This window comes from Rhamphochromis sp. 'chilingali' (assembly GCF_963969265.1).
Source record: "Rhamphochromis sp. 'chilingali' genome assembly, chromosome: 9".
Lineage (NCBI taxonomy): Eukaryota > Metazoa > Chordata > Actinopteri > Cichliformes > Cichlidae > Rhamphochromis > Rhamphochromis sp. 'chilingali'.
The window spans coordinates 4,949,458-4,975,725 of record NC_137936.1 but is presented as its reverse complement, the minus strand read 5'-3'; the positions used below and the strand labels follow the sequence as shown (position 1 = coordinate 4,975,725).

At 39.4% G+C, this 26,268-nt stretch overlaps 2 protein-coding genes across 2 annotated transcripts in view; both read left to right on the top strand.

Moving 5' to 3' along the window:
• epha8 (eph receptor A8) overlaps nucleotides 1–14,116 on the top strand; it is a 147,670-nt gene extending 133,554 nt beyond the window's left edge. The window contains exons 17-20 of the mRNA XM_080892017.1: nucleotides 7,432–7,581; nucleotides 7,691–7,881; nucleotides 8,746–8,904; nucleotides 10,240–14,116. Coding sequence (XP_080748143.1) covers nucleotides 7,432–7,581; nucleotides 7,691–7,881; nucleotides 8,746–8,904; nucleotides 10,240–10,354 — 615 coding nt within the window. The 3' untranslated portion in view covers nucleotides 10,355–14,116. The remainder of the gene's footprint in view (nucleotides 1–7,431; nucleotides 7,582–7,690; nucleotides 7,882–8,745; nucleotides 8,905–10,239) is intronic.
• Nucleotides 14,117–15,087: 971 nt separating this feature from the next.
• LOC308402215 (uncharacterized protein) overlaps nucleotides 15,088–26,268 on the top strand; it is a gene marked incomplete at its 3' end in the record, with an annotated part of 31,053 nt that continues 19,872 nt past the window's right edge. The window contains exon 1 of the mRNA XM_080890905.1: nucleotides 15,088–15,278. The remainder of the gene's footprint in view (nucleotides 15,279–26,268) is intronic.

The window sequence follows — 26,268 nt, the reverse complement described above, 5'->3', positions numbered from 1 at the left end:
GACAAGTGGAAGCAGACAAAAACAACAAGCATGCATGCTACAAACTTTACTCGAGTCACTTAGACAGCCGTTAGCACATGATTCTCCTTATGGGGACCTGATATGTTTAATATGCTGCTGAGAATATAACCCAGAAGAAGCGTATAGTATAGCTTTTATCTTGGAAAGAGCCATTTCTCTGTAATAAACTCTCTTTTCCAAAGATGAGTGATTCCTCAATCAGATACAGGGCTGGCAAAATCGGTAGCCCGACGTCCCGGGGCTAGCGATTTTTCCAGTCAGACTACCAAAATCTATCTCTGCCCTGCCCGTCACGCTATTGTAGGAAGGAAAAATATAAGTCAATGCTTTTGCATTCTTTCGGAAATGTAGCTGGGTAATTATGTCATTGGCATCGATGAGCCACTGTCAATATGTGACATATTGAAATGGCGTTTGAATTTGCGCTTGTTTTTTGCTTTCACTTTGCAATCGCGCGAACTGTGTATAGAGAGCGACAGCACTGATTGGTGAGTGATGATAATTTGCGCACCAATTCCTCTGACATCGTCTTATTAATCGTTAGCTTACTACGCAAACATGACAAGTGAAACCTCCCGCAGCAAGCTTAAACATGTGAGAGGTTGATCGCACAGAGAATCGCTGAGCATTATGTGAGTGCGCGTGTAAAAGCAGCAGGATATATATTTCAGTTCTGCTGAGCCAAATAAGACAGGTCAGGGTGAAGAAGTGACAGCCAAAGAAAAGCTTACCACAAAACGGAAAAGTTATGACAAATCAGACTATAAGGCAAAAAGAAAGTGCAGCTTTATGGTTTCATGGACAAAAGAATTTCTGTGGCTGCAATATGACGAGCTAAATAACCAGGGCTGCACATAAGTGGTCCGCAGGTGCGCATTCGCTGTCAAAATAAAAAACGCGCACAAGATATGAAGTTGCAACGCGTGTTTGCGTACATAAGATTTTCTGGAGGAGGACAGACATTTGTTTAGAACTCTTAAAGATGTCGAAGAAGCTCCTTTAAGCAATTACTTTGGTGTTCCTCCACCTCCAAAGAAATGTCAGTAGGAGTCCGAACCACAAAAGAAGCGCGTATTCTCGGAAAAGTGGTTGCAGGAGGTGAGCTGGCTTCAAACAAATGATGAACGCACAGAGATGTGGTGCAGAATGTGCCATGAAAATCCCACTCTAGCGGACAAAAACAGTGCTTTTTATATGGACGCAAACGCGCGCTGCAACTTCTTATCTGGTGCGCGTCTTTTATTTTGACAGCGAATGCGCACACGCGGACCACTTATGTGCACCCGTGTAAATAACATAATGTTCTGCCGGGTGTGTTGTTGGCTTTCTCTCGATTTCTGAGTCGACAAGCGCCTTTGTTACTGGGACCAGTCATTTTAAGAAAGGCCCCCATTAGAACCCATGAGAAATGCAAGAAATGCATTTTTGCTCAGTCTGCAATATCTTTCCCAGAACAAACACCAATTGCAAATAACATACAAAAAATAAACCTGAAAAATCTGTTTAGAACAGCGTACTATGTTGCAAAGAGTGAACTACCACTGGCACAATTTAGCAGTCTTTGCAAACTTCAAAAAGCAAACGGCCTCGATCTTGGTTCCACTTGCCTCTTACTTGTGACTTCAGTGGAAATTTCAAATTCAGGATCTGACACAGACTGATTCATGTCCTACACAGTTCTTACAAGTTCATAGAAATTTCTGTTCAATTAGAACCAAGTATTTGAGTTGATGATTGTAATTTTTATACAATGTTGTAATTTGTTTTTCAACAATTTTTTGATTGATGTTTTGTTTCCTTTACAATATTATACTTTAATGTATAATATTATAAAGGAAACAAAACATCAATCAAAAAAATGCTCTCTTTTTTATTCGGGCTACTTAAATTTATTTTGGGCTACCAGAGATTTTGAAATTTTGCGAGCCCTGAGATATATATTTTTTTTATTACTTTTTTGTTTCAGCAACATTAAATTTAAAAACTGTACTTTTGAGTTAAAATATATATTTATAATTTTAATAAATGACAAATTAAAAAGGCATGAACATTTTTTTTGTATCGAAAAAATATCGAACCGTGACACCAAAGTATCGAATCGAACCGTGAATTTTGTGTATCGTTGCACCCCTAAAAAAAAAAAATAAAAATAAAAAAAAAAAAATATATATATATATATATATAACAAAGAGAGGGAAGGTAGTCAGAACTGAGGGGATTGAACTACCAGAAGGCAACATTGCAGACATAGAGGACAGTTACAAGTACCTGGGGATCCCGCAGGCAAATGGGAACCATGAAGAGGCCGCTAGAAAGGCTGCAACCACCAAGTACCTGCAGAGGGTCAGGCAAGTCCTGAGGAGTCAGCTGAATGGTAAGAACAAGATCCGGGCCATCAACACGTACGCCCTGCCCGTGATCAGGTACCCTGCTGGGGTAATAGGCTGGCCAAAGGAGGAGATAGAAGCCACTGACATAAAGACAAGAAAGCTCCTGACCATGCATGGAGGGTTTCACCCCAAGTCCAGCACCCTGAGGCTGTACGCTAAGCGGAAGGAAGGGGGCCGGGGACTGGTGAGTGTCAGCACCACAGTCCAGGATGAGACAAGGAACATCCAAGAATACATTGGGAAGATGGCCCCAACTGACCGAGTGCTCAGTGAATACCTCAGGCAGCAGAAACCCAAGAAAGAGGAGGGAGACGAGGAACCATCATGGAAGGACAGGCCCCTGCACGGTATGTACCACCGGCAGATAGAGGAGGTGGCTGATATCCAGAAATCCTACCAGTGGCTGGACAAAGCTGGACTGAAAGACAGCACAGAGGCACTAATCATGGCAGCACAAGAACAAGCTCTGAGCACAAGATCCATAGAGGCTGGGGTCTATCACACCAGGCAAGACCCCAGGTGCAGGCTGTGTAAAGATGCCCCAGAGACAATCCAGCACATAACAGCAGGGTGCAAGATGCTAGCAGGCAAGGCATACATGGAACGCCATAACCAAGTGGCCGGCATAGTGTACAGGAACATCTGTGCCGAGTATAACCTGGAAGTCCCGAGGTCAAAATGGGAGATGCCCCCAAGGGTGATGGAGAATGACCGAGCTAAGATCCTGTGGGACTTCCAGATACAGACGGACAAAATGGTGGTGGCTAACCAACCGGACATAGTGGTGGTAGACAAACAGAAGAAGACGGCCGTAGTGATCGATGTAGCGGTTCCGAATGACAGCAATATCAGGAAGAAGGAACACGAGAAGCTGGAGAAATACCAAGGGCTCAGAGAAGAGCTCGAGAGGATGTGGAGGGTGAAGGTAACGGTGGTCCCCGTGGTAATCGGAGCACTAGGTGCGGTGACTCCCAAGCTAGGCGAGTGGCTCCAGCAGATCCCGGGAATAACATCGGAGATCTCTGTCCAGAAGAGCGCAGTCCTGGGAACAGCTAAGATACTGCGCAGGACCCTCAAGCTCCCAGGCCTCTGGTAGAGGACCCGAGCTTGAAGGATAAAACCGCCCGCAGGGGCGTGCTGGGTGTTTTTTTTTTTTTTTTATATATATATATATATACTGGTTTTCTCATCACTCTTGTAAATCAACCATTGCTAAAAATATTGTATAAATATATATATATATATATATATATATATATATATATATATATATATATATATATATATATATATATATATATATCATGTTAATATTGCTTTGTTCTGAGCAATAAAGTATTTCATTTATGTATGGATCCTCTGATTGCTGTGTGCTTGACAAAGTGCTCTTCAATTTGAACTTTATTGTTTAAAATGATGCTTTAAATTTGTACTCAGTCAGCACAAGCCACTGAATTTTGTTCTTTAAAAACATATCTTGATTATATTCACATATCAGATAATTACCAGAATGAAAGTAGAAGCACGACAAACAAAGGCTGGAAATTAAAACACTTTTTATTAGGCGGTACAAATGGATTTTGAGTCAACTGAAAGAGCTACTTTAAAGAATACTCTCATTTTAAACCAGTTTGAAAGAAATATATTGAGTGTTAACTAAAAAAAAAAAGTAAAAGATTCCAGTGCTTTCAGATCCACACCCATGTGTCTATTAGTCTGTAAAAGCACAGCAATCAGATTATAGACACCAAGGTGATTATGTACAGCATCACCCAGTGTGAAGGAGAAACTGATTATGGATCGTGATATACAGACATTATGGCGTCACAATAACACTTGATTGTAGCTGAAGATTAAAACATTACTGCTTGGAAATTATGGAGGTATAAAGCTCTTCTATGGAGTCAAAGGTGGCAGCAAAGTAACTTTGAAGGAATTGAAAGTACGGAAACTTTGGCCTGTTTTAAATGTTTAGCAGAACACCGAGTGTCTGTAATTGGCTATATTTGGTGAGTAACCTTCAGAGGCTTAAAATTACCCACAGGGAGTGATTTGTTTGTTTAGGAAGTGATGTATCCATTTGTCAACTTAATTAAGTGCTAGTTTAATATCAAGTACAATGCAAGTAGTTCACTTGCTAACACTTGCAAGTCTATTCTTGTCCTGAGAACATACACATACACATCGTTGCCCTTTAGTGTGTGCTGTTATTTTCTGCTTTCATTAACATTTGCTGTTAAACAGTGAGCAGGCATGTAGCTCATTTATGAATCTGTTTTACTTTAGTAGTGATTTTATTTAACTAGAGGTTCCTTCCATGGTTAAAATGTTTTGCTCTTTTTATGTTGCTAAATCTCTTTTATTGATGTCATTACTTTTCACTTTTGATATCTGACTAACATCCTACAATACAGTTGAAGATTTTAAAATATCATTTCAGATCAGGCTTTAAGTAGCTTTAGTATTTAAATGCTGTCCTCCCATTGAAGTTTTAGCTACAGATAGACACTTTTACTTAAAGGAAGTGTGTGTGTGTGTGTGTGTGTGTGTGTGTGTGTGTGTGTGTGTGTGTGTGTGTGTGTGTGTGTGTGTGTGTGTGTGTGTGTGTGTGTGTTTCTTCCTATATTATACTGAAACCCTTAGCAGAATCCCTAATCACATCATCACTACTTTTTCCTTCAAAATGGTCACAAAAGCTGTTACTCATGACATGACAGCTAAATTTCATGTGTGTTTTAATATACATTATTGGTGCTCTAGGGCAGCAGTTCTCAATCCTTTTCTCAGACAAAGCCCCCAAAGCCTTGTCGGATAAAAACCACCAGCTTATATAACCCTATAAGTCTAGTCTATTTTAACCACTTCCATTTGTTTCACTTTTTCCTGTAAAGTGTTTTCAAATGATCATTATGTAGGTCTGATAATACTTTACCACTCGTTATTTAAATAGATCTGCTAAATAACTATTTTCAAAAATATACAAATTACTACTGCAAGTGATTGAAACTATGCATCTATTGTTTTAGCTAACCATGATACTGATTTATCCTTTAATGACATGTTTACCTACTTATCTATTAAATTGACTATATTTAAACAATTTATTCATTGCTGAGAACTATCAAAAACATTCAGGCTAACTACTTCTTGCCACAACTACTGCAAGCTTTTCAAATTACTTTTAGCTTATCAATTTAACCCTTTATTGATTAGTAAACTATTTATCCATTTATCTAATAACTGAAACTAAATTCTGGTGCTTTTTATCCATTCATTTAAGCTATTTAGTCAATTTATTGTAGTTGAGTAAGAGTCTCTGACTCCTAAATCTAAATTGTAAGCAGGTTCCACAGTAGAGGAGCCGGACAGCTGAAGCTCTGCCTCTCATACTACTTCTGAATACTTTAAGACCACAAGTAGGCCAACAGTCTGAGACCGTGGAGCTCTTTTAGGATAATAAGGTGCTATAATGTTTTTGTCTAATAATTAAAGGTTTTGTATGCAAGGAGAAGGATTTTAAATTAAATTCTGAATTTAACAGTTACCCAAGGAAGAGAAGCTAATATGGGAGAAATTTGCCTGTTTTCTATCCCCAGATTATTTAGCAGATTTAGTACTCTCACTCTAGCATTCTGGATTAACTGAGGACTTTTCAGGGAGCTTTTAGAGTGAATGATAGTAATGAATTACATAAGTCCAGCCTAGTTTTTCAGCATCACTCTGAGATAGGAATTTCTCATTTTAGCTATGCACATTTTTATTTAATGTGCATGCTGAAGGACATATCCTGATCAGAAATAACTCCAAGACTCCTGACAGAGTTACAGGAGCAATGTCATCTAAAATGATTAGACACCATCTTTCTAATAGTTTCAAGAGTACAATAAACTCAGTTTTGCCTGAATCTAGAAATAAGAACTTACAGGTAATCGAGCCCTTTATGTCATTAGGGACTGCCTGTCCTTAATGACATTAATTGATTTGTATATTCTGGCTTGATGAATGAATAAAGCTGTGTATCATCTGAATAGAACTGCTTTTCTGTTTCTATTTTTAGCATGACAACGATACAAAATGTACTGCCAATGCAGTAAAATTATACCTGAATAGAAAAATATACAGTGTAACACTATCAGTCGTGGATTGGCCTCCCCAGAGCCTCAACCTTAACATGACTGAAGCAGCAAGAGATCATCTTGACAGAGTTCAGATCTCAGGTCCAAAGAAGAGCTTTTGGAAGCACCTTCAAGAATCCCGGAAAACTATTCCTGAAGAGTATTTAAAGAAATTGCTTGAAAGGGTACCTAAACAAATTGAGGCTGTGAGGACGAGGAAAAGTGCATCATACCAAATATCGAATTTCAAGTTTGTTCGAAATGTAGAAACTCTGGCTGTGCTTTTATGTTTGCACATTTTTAAAATAGATTGCTGAAACTATTTTCCATTTTCCTAGCAAAATAAAAAGTGATGAAGGGTGGCACTACACTTTCGCCCACTACTTGATTTAGTATTTATGTTTATCCATTAATGCGACTCATTAAATACTTTAAGCGACTTTTTTACTGCCACTATAACAATTTAATATATAAACTTTTTATGCATTTTATTTTTTACTTTTAGGCAACCAATTAAAAATAGTATTTAGCAATTTAGTATTATTAGACCATTTTAACTATTTACCCAACACTTTAAGCTATTTCAGCATTTCATTTGTTAGTTTACTCTGATCTATTTAGCCCACTTAAAGATGCTTATTTAGGATATCCATCTGTGTGTGTGTGTGTGTGTGTGTGTGTGTGTGTGTGTGTGTGTGTGTGTGTGTGTGTGTGTGTGTGTGTGTGTGTGTGTGTGTGTGTGTGTGTGTGTGTGTACAATAGCAGGATGTGTTAGGGTTGGGACAGGACACAGGCTCTGCGGACACAATGGCAGTGAAACGTTTAGCTCTGGATGTGGTCTGTCTTACATTTTTTCTCCAAATCTCCTCTGTATCCTTGCTTGAACTTTTTTGTCTTCCTGGCAGGGTGGAAAAATCCCAATCCGGTGGACAGCTCCAGAGGCCATCGCATACAGGAAATTCTCCTCCTCCAGTGATGTGTGGAGTTATGGCGTGGTCATGTGGGAGGTGATGTCCTATGGAGAGCGACCATACTGGAATCTCACTAACAGAGATGTGAGTGGTGTTTGCTGATTTAAATACCATTTAGCGACCAGAGATAATGTGATGTTTATTTTTATGCTACACATTGTAGCCTTATGCATATTCTGCTGGACATGTACAGGTGATCAAATCTGTTGAGGAGGGCTACAGGCTGCCTGCTCCTATGGGCTGTCCTGCTGCTCTACACACACTCATGCTGGATTGCTGGCAGAAGGATCGCAACGAGAGGCCCCGTTTTTGCCAGATAGTCACCGTTCTTGACAAGCTAATCCGCAACCCAGAGAACCTGAAATCTATGGACACACTCTGCAGGTAGGTGGGCAACGGAATAAATCCATATTTGCAGCGGCACAACATGAGTGCATTATGTCACATGCCGAGGAGTCTTTTTGATTTAATTTGGCAAGACAGCTCGCCAAAATGTAATCAAATATTGGTTCATGTGATTAGCGGATTAAACTGCAAATCAAAGCAAGACACCACCTGCGAGGGCCTGAGAAGATGATCTCCGGGACCATATATGGTGACTGACTGTTAAGCTACTAAGTAACCATCCTGGTGTGGGAAGCAGAGTAAATCCAATCTCATCCCGCTGCTATCAAGCATGGGCGCGGTGGGATAAAGTTGCAGCCTAAAGTTTCCCTCAAAGTTGTCTGGCAGATGAAGTGAGCGGTCATGTTCGTTTTCCAATAAGCTCATCTCTGATAGACGCGCTGTGCATTAAGTAAAAGCCTCGCTGTGATATTGACATTGATCCATAGTGAATCTGGGAGCAGGTTTGAAAGGACACCCAGGCTAAAGCTAGACCTGTGTAAATTGCTCAGTTCAGATCTCAGGTCCTATGGAGTCAATGGTGCATGACACTGTGAGGTGAGAGAAACAGTAGGAATATTAAGAGGCAGAGAAGCAGGAGGAGTGTTAAACATTTCTCCCTGTGTTAATCTACCCAAAGCAGCCATCCTGCAACCACGGTAACCACCTCTTCTCAATCATTTTAACTGCTATCGATTTCCTGTCTCACATACTCGTGCATTTCAAAAGCCCCTTTTCCCTCAGGATTCTCCCCCTTGCTCACTTTTTGACTCCTCTCCTTTTCAAGCTGCCTTTTTGTCTTCCGATACATCTTCCTGTCTCTTCCACTTCTGATCCACTGCCATCTGTCTTTATTCGCTGCAGTTTAAACAGTCCTACACTGATGGAGAGAGCTATCCCTGACTTCAGCAGCTGTAACTCAGTAGATGAGTGGCTGGACACCATAAAGATGAGCCGCTACAAGGAACACTTTGCAGCTGGGGGGTACCACACTCTGGGTCACGTCATAAGCATGAACCAAGGGTAAGCGCTTCCTGGGGAAGTCTCAGCAGCTCAGAGGCAGTAGTGAGCTGTTAGATGTAGTAAAATCAGCTTTAGTGCTGATTTTACCTGTTGTAGAGTTCTGCTTTGCAATTTTAATTTATTTTATGTATTTTATGACTATTGCTTCTTTTATTAATGTTGTTCTTTTGTAAGATGACCTTGTGTTTTTGAAAGGCGCCCTCAAATAAAATGTATTATTATTAGTAGTAGTAGTAGTAGTAGTAGTAGTGTAGGTGCTCTACAATCTCTACCAGCTAATGTGAGAGAAAATCACCTCACACAGACCTTAAACTGCTGGACAGGACATAGAATGGCATAGCTTGTGCACAGAAAAGAGGTAATATGTTATATTATAACACTTATTGATTATCATCTCCATTCTTCTGTCCCATGAGCCTCTGAGCTCAGTCGAACACATATTAAAACCTCCCACAAATCTGACCCAGGGGTCAGGAACTTATGCCACCCAGCCTTCAAGCCTGTCCTTCAGCTAGCATCAAACTACATTAGCACAGCTTTCCTATAATATGAAACTAAATCGCTCAGACTCTCTCACACCAATTTCTTGAGTGTCCATTAGTGTATATCCAAAAAAAGGCCATCTCAAGTATGAGGCGTTATAATATTTGCAGCTGATGGAATTACCGTATTTTCCAGACTACAAAGCGCACCTGAGCGCATCCTGTTTTGTACATACATTAGCCACTACTTTGAAGTTTGTTTTTCGCGCTACTTCGTACGGCACTACGTTACTTGGCGGACGGACATGTGACCAACATACCACTCTTGAACCCCGATACTGTGTGTCTGATCACGTCCTTCCGCCAGGCAACCTAGTGCCGTACAACAGCGGAACAAACAAAACAAATCCTCTTATGATATCACGAAAATCATGGACAATCCATAGAAAAGAAGCACCTGACTAAAAGCCGCAGGGTTCAAAGCTTGTGCAAAAAGTAGCGGCTTATAGCCCGACAATTACGATAGTCCCTTATATAGTAACACTAGGGTAATGTAAGGCTCACTGAGCTCTGCCATGTCATATCTTTTTTTATTTAATTTTAATATCCAAATTTTGTTGATTGGGATTCTGTTGAAAGTAAACTGCTGGTATGAATCCACAAACCAAGCTGTGCTGCCATGTTCATTTTAGAGAGAAGAGGCTTCGTCTTGGAAAACCTTCTAAACAAGCTGTAGTTGTTCAGTTGTTTTCCTGATCACATGTCATAAACTTTAACACACTAACTGGGGCCTGTAGAGTCCAACTTTCATAAATCTTCAAATCTGATTTGTTTTTGTGTGTGTGCCATATAGGGATATCCAGAGGCTCGGGGTGACATTAATGGGCCATCAGAAGAAGATCATGACCAGCGTCCAGCTGATGAGGGCGCAAGTCCTCAACAAGAGTGTGCCGTCGGTGCACGTATAATTCCAATGCCGTGGTTTCTCTGCTAAAATCTGGAAACCCAGGCTTCTAAAAGGTCACGAGGGACTCCACTGGAAATAAAAGGATCAGAAAACTGGGAGATGTTGGGAACTTTCCAAGACTTTTCTTCAAGAGATGAAAGAACAAAATGTGAAAAGTTTTACTGACAGAACAAGTAAATAATGACTTCTTTGGGAAAAGTCCAACCTTTTATTTTGTTTTTTTTCCCAACCCAATTAAATTTTCTGAGTTTAAATGTCTTGTTTGTAAATGAAAAGACTGCCTTAATTAGCACAAATGATTTTATTGTATTCTACAAAGAGAAAATAATTTATCAATCATGAATTTACCAGAGAAATATGATTTGCGGAACCAGGCAATAGCAAGAGTGGATGGAGTGATGTAGTAAGTGGGGGTGGGGGGTTTAAATGTTTCGATGGCGCTTGAGAAGCTTGAAAAGAATGAGGTCCACAATGAAGCTCGAGCCGGGACAAAAAAAAAGTTGAGCAAAGTGAAATAGGGCTCACCCGAGTTGCCAGATCGCCTCCGCAGTGTAGAGGACCTATTTCACCTCGGGCTATTAATACCAACAACAGGCACATTTCTCCACCGCCCAACCTTGATGAATGACCCCAGGAGAGCCCAAGAGCCCTCTGCCCAGTCTGAAGCTGCACGGCGCACAACTATTGTACTCGGAAGATGTGTGTGATTCAGTTACAGTGCACTTTATTCTACAATCTCTCTGTGTTGTAGAGGTCTTGCAGTTGTGTCACAGATCTCTTTGCAGCCACAACTGCAACTAGATCTTCCTCCAGTCCTTTCAAAAGTTAGCTGTTTTAAAGAATAATAAGGAAATAATGAAGTAAAACATTAATAAACCCAAGAAGTAGAAGAGAAATCTAACATTTATTGGGGTTATACAGTAAAGACATTGCTTATGAGATTTATTTCAGTCTTTTCTTCACTGCGTCAGAAAGCAGAAAAGAAAATATGTTGAAATATTATGCACTGTTATTCCATGTGCATAATATTAAGCAATGCTGGCCATTTTTATGGTGTGGTAAATGCTATAAATCGGATGTATTTTAAGTATATTTGGGCATATTTATTCCAAGTGCACTGTCATCTGAAATTCATTTCAAATCAGGTGTAAATGTGACGCAAGATGAATCCGTTTAGTTTGTAATGACCTTGAGAACAGCAGGTTGATGAATTGACCTTACTTCTTAAGTTCACTTGGCAAGAATGTGAGATCAAGCTAGTAAGCGTCGAACTGTTTTCATGCCAATGGTTTTAAAGTCTGTTTTCATCTTATTGTACTTTTCCTACAACATATGTTGTAGGATATCAAAGCAAATATTTCCTGAAACAAAACTATGTTTTATTGTTGCTTGAATGGGTCAGTGTGTCAAATTTACTGGAGTCTATAGGCGGAACTGAAATAGAGGTTTTAAACCTAGGATTTCATTAGTGGCCTGTAAGCACATGTTGTATATAAATGATACATGACACTCATTGGTTTCTGAACATTTTGATGCCTCAAAGTTAGCATTTTGCTGTGTTGCTTTTGGAGCCAGAAATTAGAACATTTACATAAAGGGTTGTGTGGTTAAATAGAGGTTAAGGGTATTAGGCTTGGTTAGCGAGTTGCATTCAGAGAGTCTATGCTTGCAACCCACAGTATCTGCTAATTAGTAGCAGACTAATAAAATACTAGAAGTTCCCTCAACAAAACTGGAGTACAAATTTCTTAGGCAGGATGTAAACCACAGCAGGCCATATTATTTACCAAATAAAATAAAATGCTACAAAGGGCATCGACAGCACAAACATGGCCAAGAAGTCCAGTTCAATGAAAAAAATTAGAGGAGGTGAGGATTTACGAGTGTACTGACAGTACACCTGTAAATCAAAGTGGCTATGCCTCTAACATCAGTATCCAGATTAACACATTATGACAGGAGAAGCTGTCATAAAAGCACCAGGCTGTAAATTTACTTTTAGCTGTCCTAAAGCTGGGAATTCAACGTTCTTCCTGAGATATTAGAGCGATCCAATTTTTTCCGACTTCACAGTGACTTCAAATTTAATTTCCCAGAGGTTACAACTTTATAATACAGCAGTTATTTTAAAAAACGTGTCAGTTTTAGACCACTTCTTATTTATATAGGTGGAAGGGTTATCTTTCACATGGCCTGCCAAGTTACAAGGCCATGAATGGATAAACCTAACTCTGGCTTTTTGCATTGAAGTGAGGCTTTCATCTGTAGGACAGCAAAGGAGTCAGCTGCAATGTGCTACCTCACCATTAAATCTTACACGGTAAAACTATTTTAGGCTGCTTCCTTATTCACGCGTGATTACCATAGTGGAGATTTCCATGTTTGATTTGGCAGAGGTTTTATACCAGATACACTTTCTGAAAAAAACCCAAAGAGCATCCTCCCGGGACCAGTGAACTTTTGCTTTTTAGGTAAACATTTAAACCACTACACTATAGAGACATTGTTCCTTTTCATTTTTAAAAAATAAATTTGTTTTTTATTGCCAGTTCACAGAGCTGTTAAGCTATGTTTAATGAAGGAGAGTGCTAAGCAGATATTTATCTGTTAGCAAGAAAAAAATCTACAAAATGCAAAATAAGTTACATGCATTTGTGAAATAAATGTAGCACAAATTTATATATTTGCCGATTTCCGTTTTCACATAAGAGAACACCTGTTTACTGAATATGGGTGTCAGTGTCCCAAATACTGAGCACCCAATGTTAGCTAAATCTATTCCATGTTGTTACCACCATTACACACAACAAATGTTTGTAGTCCTGATCAGGTCGATCTCAAAGTTCCCCATAAATGACAATGAAAATTACTAAGCATATTGTACATTTTTATATTTTGTACTTAAATAATCCCTTAACTAGTATTCCAGTAATAAGTTACTATAGCTTGCAATTGAAATTAAATATTAGGGTGAAAATTGCAAATTCTGTATCTTCTGAATAATATTTTACTGGGTGTGTTACAACTGGAAGCCCTCATACTATTTTGGCAGTTCATGAACAAAATGCTACAAAGCGTGTTTAGTTCAGTGAAACTTACTCCTGGGATTGAGCACTGACACTATTCAGTGCGATAAATCTGTATCCCAGCGTTCTGTCTTTCAATAATGGGATATAATACACATAAGCTACGCAAACTGTAAAATAAAGTGTTACTTCTGATCAAATGTGATCACACTGTTTACCTCAGTGTTTGAGGGAAAGGTTAAGAAGAACATGTAAGTAGAATGTTTATTTCGAGACACTATGAAAAAGTACATAATCAGTCCTAATTTATACCCCCCGAGCCATCAGGAGAATGTCTTTTTTTGTGTACCTTGGTAGGTTTTTCCTCTAGATGGTTGATGTCAGTTTTTATTAGAAGAACCTCATGATATTTCATGAATATGTATTATAGTGGCATTTCACTACTGGTTTATTTTTCCTTTAGGATGCTTTTGAAGATACTGGACTGAAAACCCATATTTTATAAAGTTAGGATATGTTTTTGCTAGATGACTTGATTTATAATGTATACAGCAAGTTCAGTCACTGGAAGGAAGAAAAAAATGATAACAACCGAATTTATTCACCTTTCATTATTTATTCATGCTCATTTGTTTTCCAAATAATACAAATCAGAGAGGTTTTATTACAGTCAATGAATCATTCTTGTTGCTAATGATAAATCATTAATGTGCAAACTGTCCATAAATACACAATAAAGGAACGTTTGTCTGTGTGTGACTGCAACAATGATGTTGCGACTGTTTTTAACACAATGGTTTTTACTGTTTTTAATTGTTGCTGCACTAGCTTGAGTCATGAATGTATGCGCAACTTAAGCTTCATCAGAGCTGTTGGTGTTTTTTCACATTTGTTGTTTTAGTCAAATGAGTCCAGAACATGAAGTGTGATGAGCAGTTATCACTTTCTAGTTATTATATGCTTGACTGCATGAGCTGAGGGACTTTCCTGCTGGCACTGATTATTTTGTTATGCAACTGTGATTGATTACATCACTGTCAGGCAGCTGATCTGGGATCTTTTAGATTAGCAAAGCTGCTAGTTGAATTTCTACCTGCTTTGCTAGTATTAACCCTTTAAGACCTACCATAGAACCAAGTTCGCCAGAGCTTATATTATATTTTTACATGCTGTGGAGCCATTTTTGGGAGCATTTCAAGTTGCTATACATCAATACAACCATTATAGCCCAAACTTTAATAATATGTCTGCATTAGGTGCATAGTAATTACATAAATTGCAAAAAAGTGCAATAAACTACAAAAAAATTGAAAATCGTTTTTGTTTTTTTAACATATATTTCTAATTAGAGAAATTTAAGAGGCTTATCCCTCAAACCTGTAAATACAAAAAAGTTACACAAACTAGTTTCCCACCACAGGAAATTTATTTTGAGTGTCTTCATGGTTTTATTTTTGAAATACACCAATTTTTATATACTGCAGGAAAAACGAAAATAAATATTATAGTGCAAATTTGCAAAATAACAGCATATGCATCAAAATAAACTATTTCCAGCAGTGCAATATGAGTCCTAAGCATCCCAGAAACGACACAGAAAGTCATAAACTCAAACATAACTTTTTAAAACACATAACAAGTAAAACACAAGCTCATAAAGCCCCGATCGTAAAAAACTACATTTCCGCAAAACGACGTCACTTCCGGTTTCGGGCAGGTCATGCGGTCATGTGATAGTTCGCGCTGATGGATGTAGGAAGTGTTACAAACAGCTGATGGATCGGCGAAGCGTGTTTCTGGAATATCATGTTTTTGTTGCTGCAAGTGATTTTTATGCAGTTTTTGCAAAGCTATATGTGGAAGGAAACTGTGACCTAGGACAAGCTGATGGCATAAGATGTAAGTACAACTCCTCCAGTTTCATATGCAAAAAAAATTATTGCGCTAGCTTACGTGGTTGCAGAGCTACCGGGATTTAAAAATAGTTACGCAAAACAGCGTGCCCGCTCCGATCGGCTGTAAAGGGTTAAAGACCTCTGAAAAATAATTTTGTAACTGCAGTTGAAAACATGACTGGTTTTAGTAGATTTCTATTGAGAAATAAAAAATATCCTTAAACTAAAATATCTATGTGACAGCATCCCATCCAACAGATGGCTAAAGAGCAGCCAATTTGCACCATGAAAATGAAAACAATTACATGTTATTTTTAAATGTATCTGTGACTAAGTTAAACACAGCATCTCTTTTTACGTAAGATTTGTGTGAAATATACTAAATGTATGTGAGTATATATATTTGAAACATTTTTTATTGCTATAATTCACATTAACAGTCACATCAAGGCACTATATAACTGCAAAGAAAATGCCGTACATTAACAGTGAGAAAACCCAAACAATCAGATGACTGAATATGAGCAGTGACGGTGGGTGGAAAAAAAAACTCCCTTTTGACAGGAAGAAAACTCTGGCAGAACCAGGCGAAGGGAGAGCCAGTCATCTATTATGAACGCTTACCGGTAAGCAGAAAGAGAAGAGAGCGGAGGGAGACAGGACCAGAGGGACACTGTGGGTGACAGAGAGCTTGGGTTTAATAATTACCAATGATTAAATGCAATAGTGGTGTATAAATAGAGTTATACACAGAGACTGAAAAGAGGTGGGTGAAGAAGAAATGCTCAGTGTATCATGAGATGGACTGAGCATCAATAGCCCACAATGACACCAGAAATCCAATATCAGCAAATTCCATGTCAAATCATAACCTCATGGGGTGGTTATAGCTCAGGAGGTAGAGTAGGTCATCTATGAATCAGAAGGTTGGTGTTTCTATCCCTGTCCAGTCTGCACGTCAGATATCCTTGGGTAAGATGCTAACCCCAAGCTGCTCTTTGATGCAGCCATCGGATTATGACTGTGTGTAAATGTTAGATATAAAGCACTTCAATAGAAAAAGCATAGAAAAAGTGCTTGTATGAATAAATGAATGAGGTAAGCTGTATAGAGTGCTTTGAGTGCTCAGGTAGAGTAAAAAAGTGCTGTATAAGAACCAGTCCATTTACCATGGCTTTAAAGACGGAGAGAGAAGAGACAGAGAGCAGATAGAACCAAATTATAATATTCAAAAGGTTTAATATGATATGTTTTGAGTTGAGCATTTACAAGAATACCATTATTGTTAACTGTAAAGGATGTGCATTACCAACTAAAACTACACAACTGAAAATATAATATTATTATTATGTTTTGTTACTAATGTGAGAAAATTAGCACACATGTGATATATTTTAATTGTACATAACGACTGTGATCTGAGAGGCATGTTTTAAACCAGGCATGTAAAGTACCAATGGAACAATAGATTCTAGTCTCTTCAAGAAAATATCATCAGCGATTATGTCAAAGGAAGTATAGTTAGGAGTGCAGAGTCTGCTTACATCAGTAGACCACGTGTGATTTTGACCAGGGCTGTCTCTGAAAACCATACTGAAATTAAGTATTATTAAGGTGAGTGAGGTAAATCTGCATAGCAACACTTTTTCATACATTTTTGAAAGCAAAAGTAAACTAGCACTAGGACCATAATTATTTTCACTGAAAGCGTCTGCACTTGGTTTCTAAAGAACTGGAATTATCACAGCTGTTTTGAGGGGTAAAGGAACAAAGCCAGTGATTAGGTTTTCCCTAATCTGTGTTAATGCCAGTAAAAGGCAAGAAACTGAGAGGACAAACTGGATTTAACCACATGAGTGGGAAGTGGGTTAAAATAACAAGTGGAAAGTTTACATTTCTTAATAAATTCCAATATTTCCTCAACAATCAGGAGTTTAAGCTAGAAAGAAGAGAAGGGGGATCATTCAATATATTACCTAGAAGACTCAGCTGTTGGCATATTACTATTAAAAATTTGTCAAGTTGTCAAACAATATTGTTTATAGTAGAGAAAAAAGTCCAAGTATTCCTTTCACCAGACCTTATTAGTGTTGCATAATATTCAGGTTTATCTGTAGACACAGCATCCTTGCAGTGGTCAGTTTTGGGAAGGTTACTTTTAAAATGTATTCCACTACAGATTACAGAATACATGCCCCAAATGTATTTTGTAACATATTCCGTTACGTTACTCAATACCATACCAATAGCAACTAGATCTTAATATAAAATGAGTAACAGTAGGTGGACATTAGGTAAGGCTGCACTTTTCGCAGCGATCTTCTATAGAAAACTATTCCGCGCGTATATAAAACAGGTCCGCAGCTCCGAACCGTAGTAAAGGGACCTCTGGCTAATACGTCGGGTTCGTGTCGGACTCGTAGCTGAAAACTAGCTTTACTTTGTTGTCTGGGTCAACTTTGCTAGCAGAGACAGAGAGAGGCGTTGAAAGGCTGCTCCAAAGGAACTTATTGTTTCAGAGAAAAACACGAACACAGTGTACAGTCGAGTCTTAACGGCTTACTTACAACTGGGCTCATCAGGCACTCTTCTTGGCTGCAGGTTATTATTATATTTGCATGCTTCCATTTCCCGTTTCTGCACGGTGACAACTCGTACTTTTCCACTCTCCTTTTTCTCCCTCCCTCGCTCACAGACACTTAACTGGTATGACAGTCCATTCTCCCTGCAGCATTCTTTAGGCTGATGCCTATTGCCTTCATATTAAATAATTTTTGTGAATAATTTTTTCAAATATTTCTTCACGTCATATTGCGGGCCGCAAGTAGAGGTGACATGGGCCGAGAGATTGAGACACAGACATTAGAGCCTCTTAATGTGTGTTTTGTTTGGGTTTGTATTCCGTTACTCCCCAACACTGGCAGTGGTGCATGTGTTGATAATACATATCCTAATGAAAAACAAGACTAGCCTTTGTACAAAGGCGTTCTAAGCAGTAGTGATGTGTCGGTCGCGAACAAAACGGCTCTTACAGCCGACTCTTTGAAGTGAGCGACGTGAGCCGTGGTTTTTTTTTTCTTTCTCTCACCCTCTCTCGCACTTTTTTTCTGCTTCACTCTGCACGGGACATGTGCTTTGCACTGGGAAGAGGGGGGAGGGGCGATAGTTACACTCGCAGTAGCACAGGAACAGAGCGGGAGGGAGAGAGAGAGAGAAAGAGAGCCAGGGACAACAACGTCACATTAGAAAGGTATAGTAATCATCCACAACTATTTTCAGTTGCAGATGATAAAGGATTCAGAAAGTTTATTCATGCAGGTCCATATGACAGAGAATATGCATGTTCTTTTTGTTTTCATATATTAATTTATATTTAATTGTGTTGTGGTTTGCAGTGTTTTGTGTTGTTTCACTTTAAATTTGTTTAAAAGGAAAAAGCTGAAAATTTAAATAGTTAAAAGTTGAAATGTAAATAGTTGGTTTTTGTATTATATGATTTATTTATTACATTTTATGTGGAGTGAATAAATAAAAATACATTTAATGTATATTTAAAGTATATTTTACAGCACATACAAACCCCCAAGCATGTACAAACTCCAAAACACGTACAAAAGACAACAGAAGTGCTCCAAAATGCTAGGAGCAGTGTTGAGCTTTTGTTACCTAGTGGCTACACAAGCCAGGAAGTACCAACCGGATTTGGTGTGTGGTAGTAACAGGTAAATTAACATTTTTTGGAATTATTTGAATATATGTGAGTGCTTGTGTATAAATACACAAACAATACACATATGCTTTCATGCTTTCAATTGTGTAATTTAAGTGCTCTAGGTAGCTCTGTTTTGGAAGTTCAGTTAACGCTAGAAATGTGTTTTGGACAGCCGGTTCTCTAAAAAGAGCCGGAAATCCCATCACTACTAATGCTGGGCTTACACTGTGCGATTTTTTCAGTCACGCAATTCAGCTCCTGCTCAAACTGTACGATTGACACGCAGGGGTTAGAAGTTCATAGGTCACGATGCAGGGTCTCACAGTATACGGCCTGATGCGACCCGAGTGCTCAAACTGTGCGTCCATAAAATGAAGGTTATAACAGAAAATCTGTCACTCTCTCTCTCTGTCTTTCACTCACACAGACACACCACCACCATCAACTTTGCTAAATTGCTAATGAAAAACATTGATCAAGCAGCTGTGATTGAGCAGCAATGTAAATCCAACTATTTTCACGGTTGTTGTGGTCGTGATAATTTTGTGAGGCCACATCGAAAAGGCTCGGATGAGCTTTCCAAAGTTCTACAAGTTGTGCCTCCATCGCTTGTGTCCAGATCACACGCTGCACTGCCGTGCTGCTCCATCTCTCCATCTGCCGTGCCAGGTAATATTCAGAGTATGTTTTTTTTGAAAGAAGGAAGTTATAATTTAAGGGGTTTTTGTAACTTCAAAACAATGAAGGTACGTACTACAAGAAAAGGCTTTTGTGTTTCTGTTCAAGGAGTGAAACTATGGAACAAACTGAATATGGAATTAAAGCAATGTCCAAACATAAAACTGTTCAAAAAGAGTTATAAAAATATGATCTTCTCGATCTATAAAGAAAAGGAAAATATTTAAATATTTAAATTAAGTGAATGTCTCTATTTAAAAACAAACAAAAAATTCATGATGTGATATTATAGTATATAGTATATCAGAAATCTGTTCACTATTTTTATTACAAATTATATCAGTAAGGAAGCTGACTAAATATTCACTGATAATTTATGGGACAGGGGTGGGATTAAATAAGTGTATACTTCTTCCCACTCCCTTTCAACATGTAAATTAATCAGAATGTTTTTTTGTATGTAATTTGTATAGTATTTTTTTTCTCTCTTATTTCTTTTCTAAATGTACTTGTATATTGTTCACATGTTGAAATAAATTACCAATCAATCAATCAATCAATCAATCAATCAATCAATCAATCAATCTTTTTCACCGACATTTATATGTTTGCGTGTGCGCAGTGTGAGAAGCTGACGCCCTCACGACAGTTGTTGTGGCCGGACCAGGCGTAGCACAGGCAGAAGCCGGACCAGGCAACGTCATATTTGTAATTTGGAAAGAACAGTTTGGTGCTTACATCAAACTTCTTCCATTCTTTCCATCTTCACAAACATTTCTGGCATTGTAAGCTTTCAGAGAGAGATTGTGTGGAGAAGTGCTGCATCATTTAAGCAAGACCCTCATACTGTCCAAAAATTATCTTTAATGGATGACTTTCCTTATTTCAGTGAGGGCAGTGTTCAGGAAAATTCATTTAGAAAACACCCGTGTTAAAGCAAACCATCATTATGTGCTCTGCTTGGTCATATACAGGGAGTATATTTATAATCACCACGAGGTTTTTGAGAACTTGCAACTTGACAGAGCCCTGAAGATCACCCTGCAATACTCAAGCTAAAAGCTACTGTCTTCTCTATTATACTGATTGGAGGAGCTTTTGACTAAATAGCTTTTTTGTCTGTGGGAATGAGCCCTGACCCAGCTTTGAAACATTATTTTGTTTACAGCCAGAAAGGGAATGGTCTGGTGAATCTGTTTCAGAGTAATTGTCCTTTCCTTCACCTTAGGAGGGCTGCTCCGAGATAATCCTCTCCTTAGTGAAACGAGACCTAACACAACATCATTAATCTCATTACTAAGGCCATGTTGCTTTGTTGCCATTGAGTCCCACGCCCAATTATCAGATGCTACCCTGTCTTCGTGATGATGCTTATTCCCACATATCACTGACAACAATCTCTGCTGTCCCCTGACTGACTTTTCTTGAGTGGCAGTTATAGCACTCTGTATCTGTAGTCACAAACCCTCAGAGCACTTGTGTCCATGCGTCCCCCCCGTCATGTTGGTTGCGATCACAGCGCAAAGCCGATCATGACAGCAAGTGGTTTTGCCATTTCTTATCGCCTCACAGCAGGTCCACGTTGCCAGCAGAAAACAATATACACGGATTTAAGCGTTTATTGTCAAGTTTGCTTCTGTCGTTAAAGAAGTACAACAATAAAAATTCATTAACACACTCTCAAATCTATGTAAATCTCTGCAGAGTTGTAATGAAGTCTTTGTGAATAACCTTGGAACAATGCATGTTCATAACTCACTGCTGTAATTCCCTCTATATATTTCATCAGGAAAACACTGAAAGAAGCTCTCATTGGAGACTGCCTCAACAGTTCACTTTATAACTGGTTTAGTTTTTATTCCCCACTGTGAGCTCTAAACAGAACATCACCTCCACTATTACACAGTAGTTTATTTGACTGGGAGAAAGGTTTCATCACCAGCTGGATTAATTTGTCACTGTTCTACTTGAGATACAGTAGGGCTGGGCAATATATCGAGTTTTTAAATATATCGATATATTTTTATACGAGATATGAGATGTGACAGTTACATTATAATTACACTTGTGGAACCGCAAGTTTGCCTCTCTTTCATCCACTTTTGTCTCTACGCAACGTTACTCTGCCTCGCCTCTCTCCTTCACTGAACATAACTCCCCTATTGCTTCACCTGCAGGCAAAGACAAGATGGACACGGCAGCTATCAAAGAGGAGCTGGTTGATAAAAAGAAACCATTTTGAGATTACTATTTTAGTGCTGCAGCGTTACTCTCGTTAAAACATCATTAACGTCGTAACTGTATTAACGCGGCAAATCTCCGTTAACGAGTTACCGTGGATCGCCCCATTTGTGGGACTGCACGGCGTCAACGCGTTAGCTTTGCGGTTAGCTCGTTAACGCCGTGCAGCTAGCACTACTAGTATTTTCACAGTTTACAACAGCGGCATGAAGTGCAAAATGAAGAGTGTGTGAAACTGCGTGCTGTATCCGAGACCGCGAAGTCTCCCAGCTTCCTGCCCCAAAACAAATCAACTTACAAAACTCAAAAAAAATATACCGTATTTTTCGGATTATAATCGTACACTAAAATCCTTTCATTTTCTCAAAAATCGACGATGTGCCTTATGTAGGAATTCTGGTTGTGCTTACTGACCGCGAACCGATTTTATGTGGTCCACGGCGCTCAGCAATTTGTCAAAAATGTTTTAGTACGACTTTGCTAAGCTACGAAGCCGCACCACTTGATGGATTGTCGGAGCATTATGACTGGCGTAGACAGGAGCCTCGCAAGACATGCATACTGTGCTTCAACATAATATTACCGTATTGTGTGCGTATAAGGACAACAAATGGCACCTGTAAGAGACACAGTTAGGAAGCGGATTTCAAACTCCAGGCTGTCAGTCACGCAGTAGAACTTGGGAACAGAGCAGCTGCAAAATCTGCCTTTGTTATTATGCTCAGCGTTTAGTTTACATTTTGACTGCACAATTGTGAGTGTTTTGTTATATACAAAAACAACATTGCTTTATTTTATTTATGGATAATTATTATTTAATAAATGCTGATAATTTATTTCTGACTAATTTTTTCATGTACATCTGTGCTGTATGTTAATAAAAGAGCCTGTGTGACATCTGGGACACAGTGAGAGTAAGAACTCTCTTTTTGTTCTTACTTTATGGCTTTAACAAAATATCGAGATATATACCGTGTATCGCCATCCAGCTAAAGAATATCGAGATATGAATTTTGGGCCATATCGCCCAGCGCTAGTTAATAGAGAAAAGAAGAATGAGATGCTCTTAGTTCAGTGTTAAAGAGCCTAAAACAGGTCTTTGCATCAACATGGAAATATTACATTTCTGTGCTGACAATTGTTTTTAAAGATCATATTCAGTGGTTCGGGGTTCTACAAAAAATGCTAGTAAGTTTGTTTACATGTATTTAGATGAGCTTTCTTTAGATATCGTTAATAAGCAGTTGAACTGGTGTCAGTTGAGTGCAGAAGTCTCAGAGAAGGAAGATTACCCTTGTTCTCTGACCTTAGCAAACACTTTGTCTGATGATGTTAATGGTGATGTTCATTTTGTAAATGTTGTTCCCATTAGAGTCAAAAAGGCAGGATACACTTCAGGGACAAACATCCTTAGCCAGATAAAAGGTAGATATAGCCCCCATAATATTACCCATTGGTTTGGAGATCATACATACATGAGCATTAGCATTTTGGCTATCATGTTGTATTTTTGAAACTATAAATTATATGGATCTGTTATGGCTGCCAGTATCTTCAATTTGGTTAACTAAAGGATATTTTAGTGTAAGTATTAGTTTTGTTTAGTAGAAAAAGTGGTGTTGCCATCTCTCAGTGATTCAGAAGATTTTCCACTTGGGCATCTCGTGACGACAGCCTACGCTCAGCCTTTGACAGAATGATAAAAATTTATGATGACTTGATGCGCCCTGAAGCAGCGCTGACCTACCCGCATTTTGAATTAATTCATGACTGGCTTTACCGAGTGAGTCGTGACACTCGCACAGAGAAGGAACACACCCAGTTGTTCCCTGATGGTGCGCATTGTGCCCGGAATGTCAGCTGGTTTACCTGGTTAAGCTGCGCCCATTACCGTTAATGGAGATCCCATTTAAGCATATTAGCATGGACTGGAGTGCACATGGACATGGCTTTGTGTTAGTTCTGGTGGATTATATAAAGCCAAATCCCAAAGCAGTCTCACTGCGCACCATTTTTGCAAAGAGTGTGGCGCAGGTGCTGTTTCGGGTCATCTCTCAAATCAGATTCCCGAAAGAGATACTGACCAACTACAGAACATCATTCATATCTCGCACAGTAAAATGCTGTACAAATCTTTGGGCATTAAATCTGTTCGGCCCAGCATCTACAACACTCAGACTGATCGGTTGGTGGAGCAGCTGAATAAGACTTTAAAGCCCATGATTCGTAAGTTCATTAAAAAGGATGAACGCAATTCGGATCACTCGGGAGGTGCTTGAAGTGAATTACTGAAAATCACGGGGGTGTTGGAACTGATTAAAGAAAACTAGGGGTAAGGTCCAACCCCAGCTAAAAGTGAGATACGTCCTGGATCTGAGAGCAAAGCTGCACACAATGGGGAGGTTGTCACAGGAAAATTTGCTCCAGGCCCGGGAACGGCAACAGCGCCTGTACAACAGAGGGGCTAGACTCAGGCAGGTTTCGCCAGGAAACAAAGTGCTTTTATTACTCCCGCCTATCAACTTAGTGTTACTCGCCAAGTGGCAAGGACCCTTCCTGGTCAAACGGCGGATGGGTGATATTGACTATGAGGTGGTACGGTCGGACAGGGCAGGAGCCTTACAGATATATCACCTCAAACTTCTTAAAGCATGGAGAGAAACTGAAAATGCTTCTCTGGTGAGCCTGGTTGGGGAGAGAGATGAGTTGGGGCCGGAGTTGCTAAATTCCACCATTCCCACCTCCCTCCATTGTGATAACCATCTCACACAGGCCCAGAGGGTAGATGTTGTTGCGTTACAGATGTGTTCGCCAAAAAGGAGGTGAGACAGTTCCTGGGGCTGGCTGGGTACTACCGCCGGTTTGTTCCTGGCTTTGCGGAGCTGACTAGCCACTTGACTGATCTCACCCAAAAGGTTTCCCCCAGATCTGGTCCAGTGGATGGAGCAGTGCCAGGCGGCATTTGTGCAAATGGGAGCCACTGCTCCACACACCTAACTTCTCCCTCGCTTTTACTCTGCAGACAGATGCCTCGAACAGAGGGCTGGGGGCCATTTTGTCCCAGCAGGTAAGGGGTCCACCGCCCGGTCCTCAACATCAGCTGACAGACCAAAAAGGAAAATACTGCATGATCGAAAAGGAGTGCCTGGATATCCAGTGGGCAGTCGACTCCGTCCTGTATTACCTCCTGGGAAACTCATTCACCCTCTGCTCAGACCATGCGCAGAGGGTACCAACGCCTGGATCACCAAGTGGTATCTGGCTTTGCAGCCCGTTAACTTCAAGGTGGTTCATAGGCCAGGTGCACTAGTCTCAAAAACTCTGGATGCAACACAAGGACAAACTAATCAACATATTTGTTCTAGTTGTACCTTGAGGTGGCTGTTGTTGTAATTTGGTGTAACATAAATACAACTGAATTGAAATTAATTCTGGGATATTTGTACCACACCATGAGCCATAGTATTAGTAAGATGCTCATGGAAAATACTGCTCATGAAAAGTAGAATGATCCAGCAGTACACACAGTGAGCAGGTCCAGATTAATGACTAATAGTGGATGAGGCCTAGCAGATGCCAGCTACCTGTATTGGGACACCTGTCAAACAACAAAGCAACATCTCTTATTCAATTACTATCTAGGTGTATGAATTAAAAAAATACACCCCATTCAGAGTTTTTATGAGTTGGGGGGAAACTACCCAAAACAATTCTATGTATGACTACTGTATATATGGCTATTCGGTCTATAGGGATTAACTCAATTTTGGAATGAGCGGCAATGAGATGAGCAGCAATTTTGTCAATTTCAATGTTTGTTTCATTTTTCAGCTCTAAATACAAAGATGGCAACAAGAAAAAGTTTAGCTTAAAGCTACACAATGAGATTTCACTAACCATTAGAAGTTCACCCTCTGTTGGTCTGCTGCCCCTCTGTTGGTCTTCCTTGGTCTCTTGTGTTCTGGGGGCCTCTGGATGTCTGGAGTTTTGATCTCCTCCATACCTGCTTCATGCCCTGGAGGACGGGGCTGTGGCCCCCCCACACCCTCTAGCAGATCATTACATGAAGGAACCTTTTAAAAAAAAACAAAAAAACAAGCACATCCATGCTCACAGGTGTACACACGGGTGATCACACCCACAAACTACACCCTTTTTGGCTCCTACCTCAAAGCACACTGTGTTCTGTTGATCTTATGTGCTGCACAATAATGTTTAATATTTAGTATTTACTGTCATATTCCCATATATCATTGTGATGTTGTTTATTCTATTACTCTTGTTCTCTTCTGCTTGTTTTCTTTTTTCTTTCTCAGCAGGCGATCCAGGTGATTGATATATGCATTTTTTTTTCTTCTTCTTT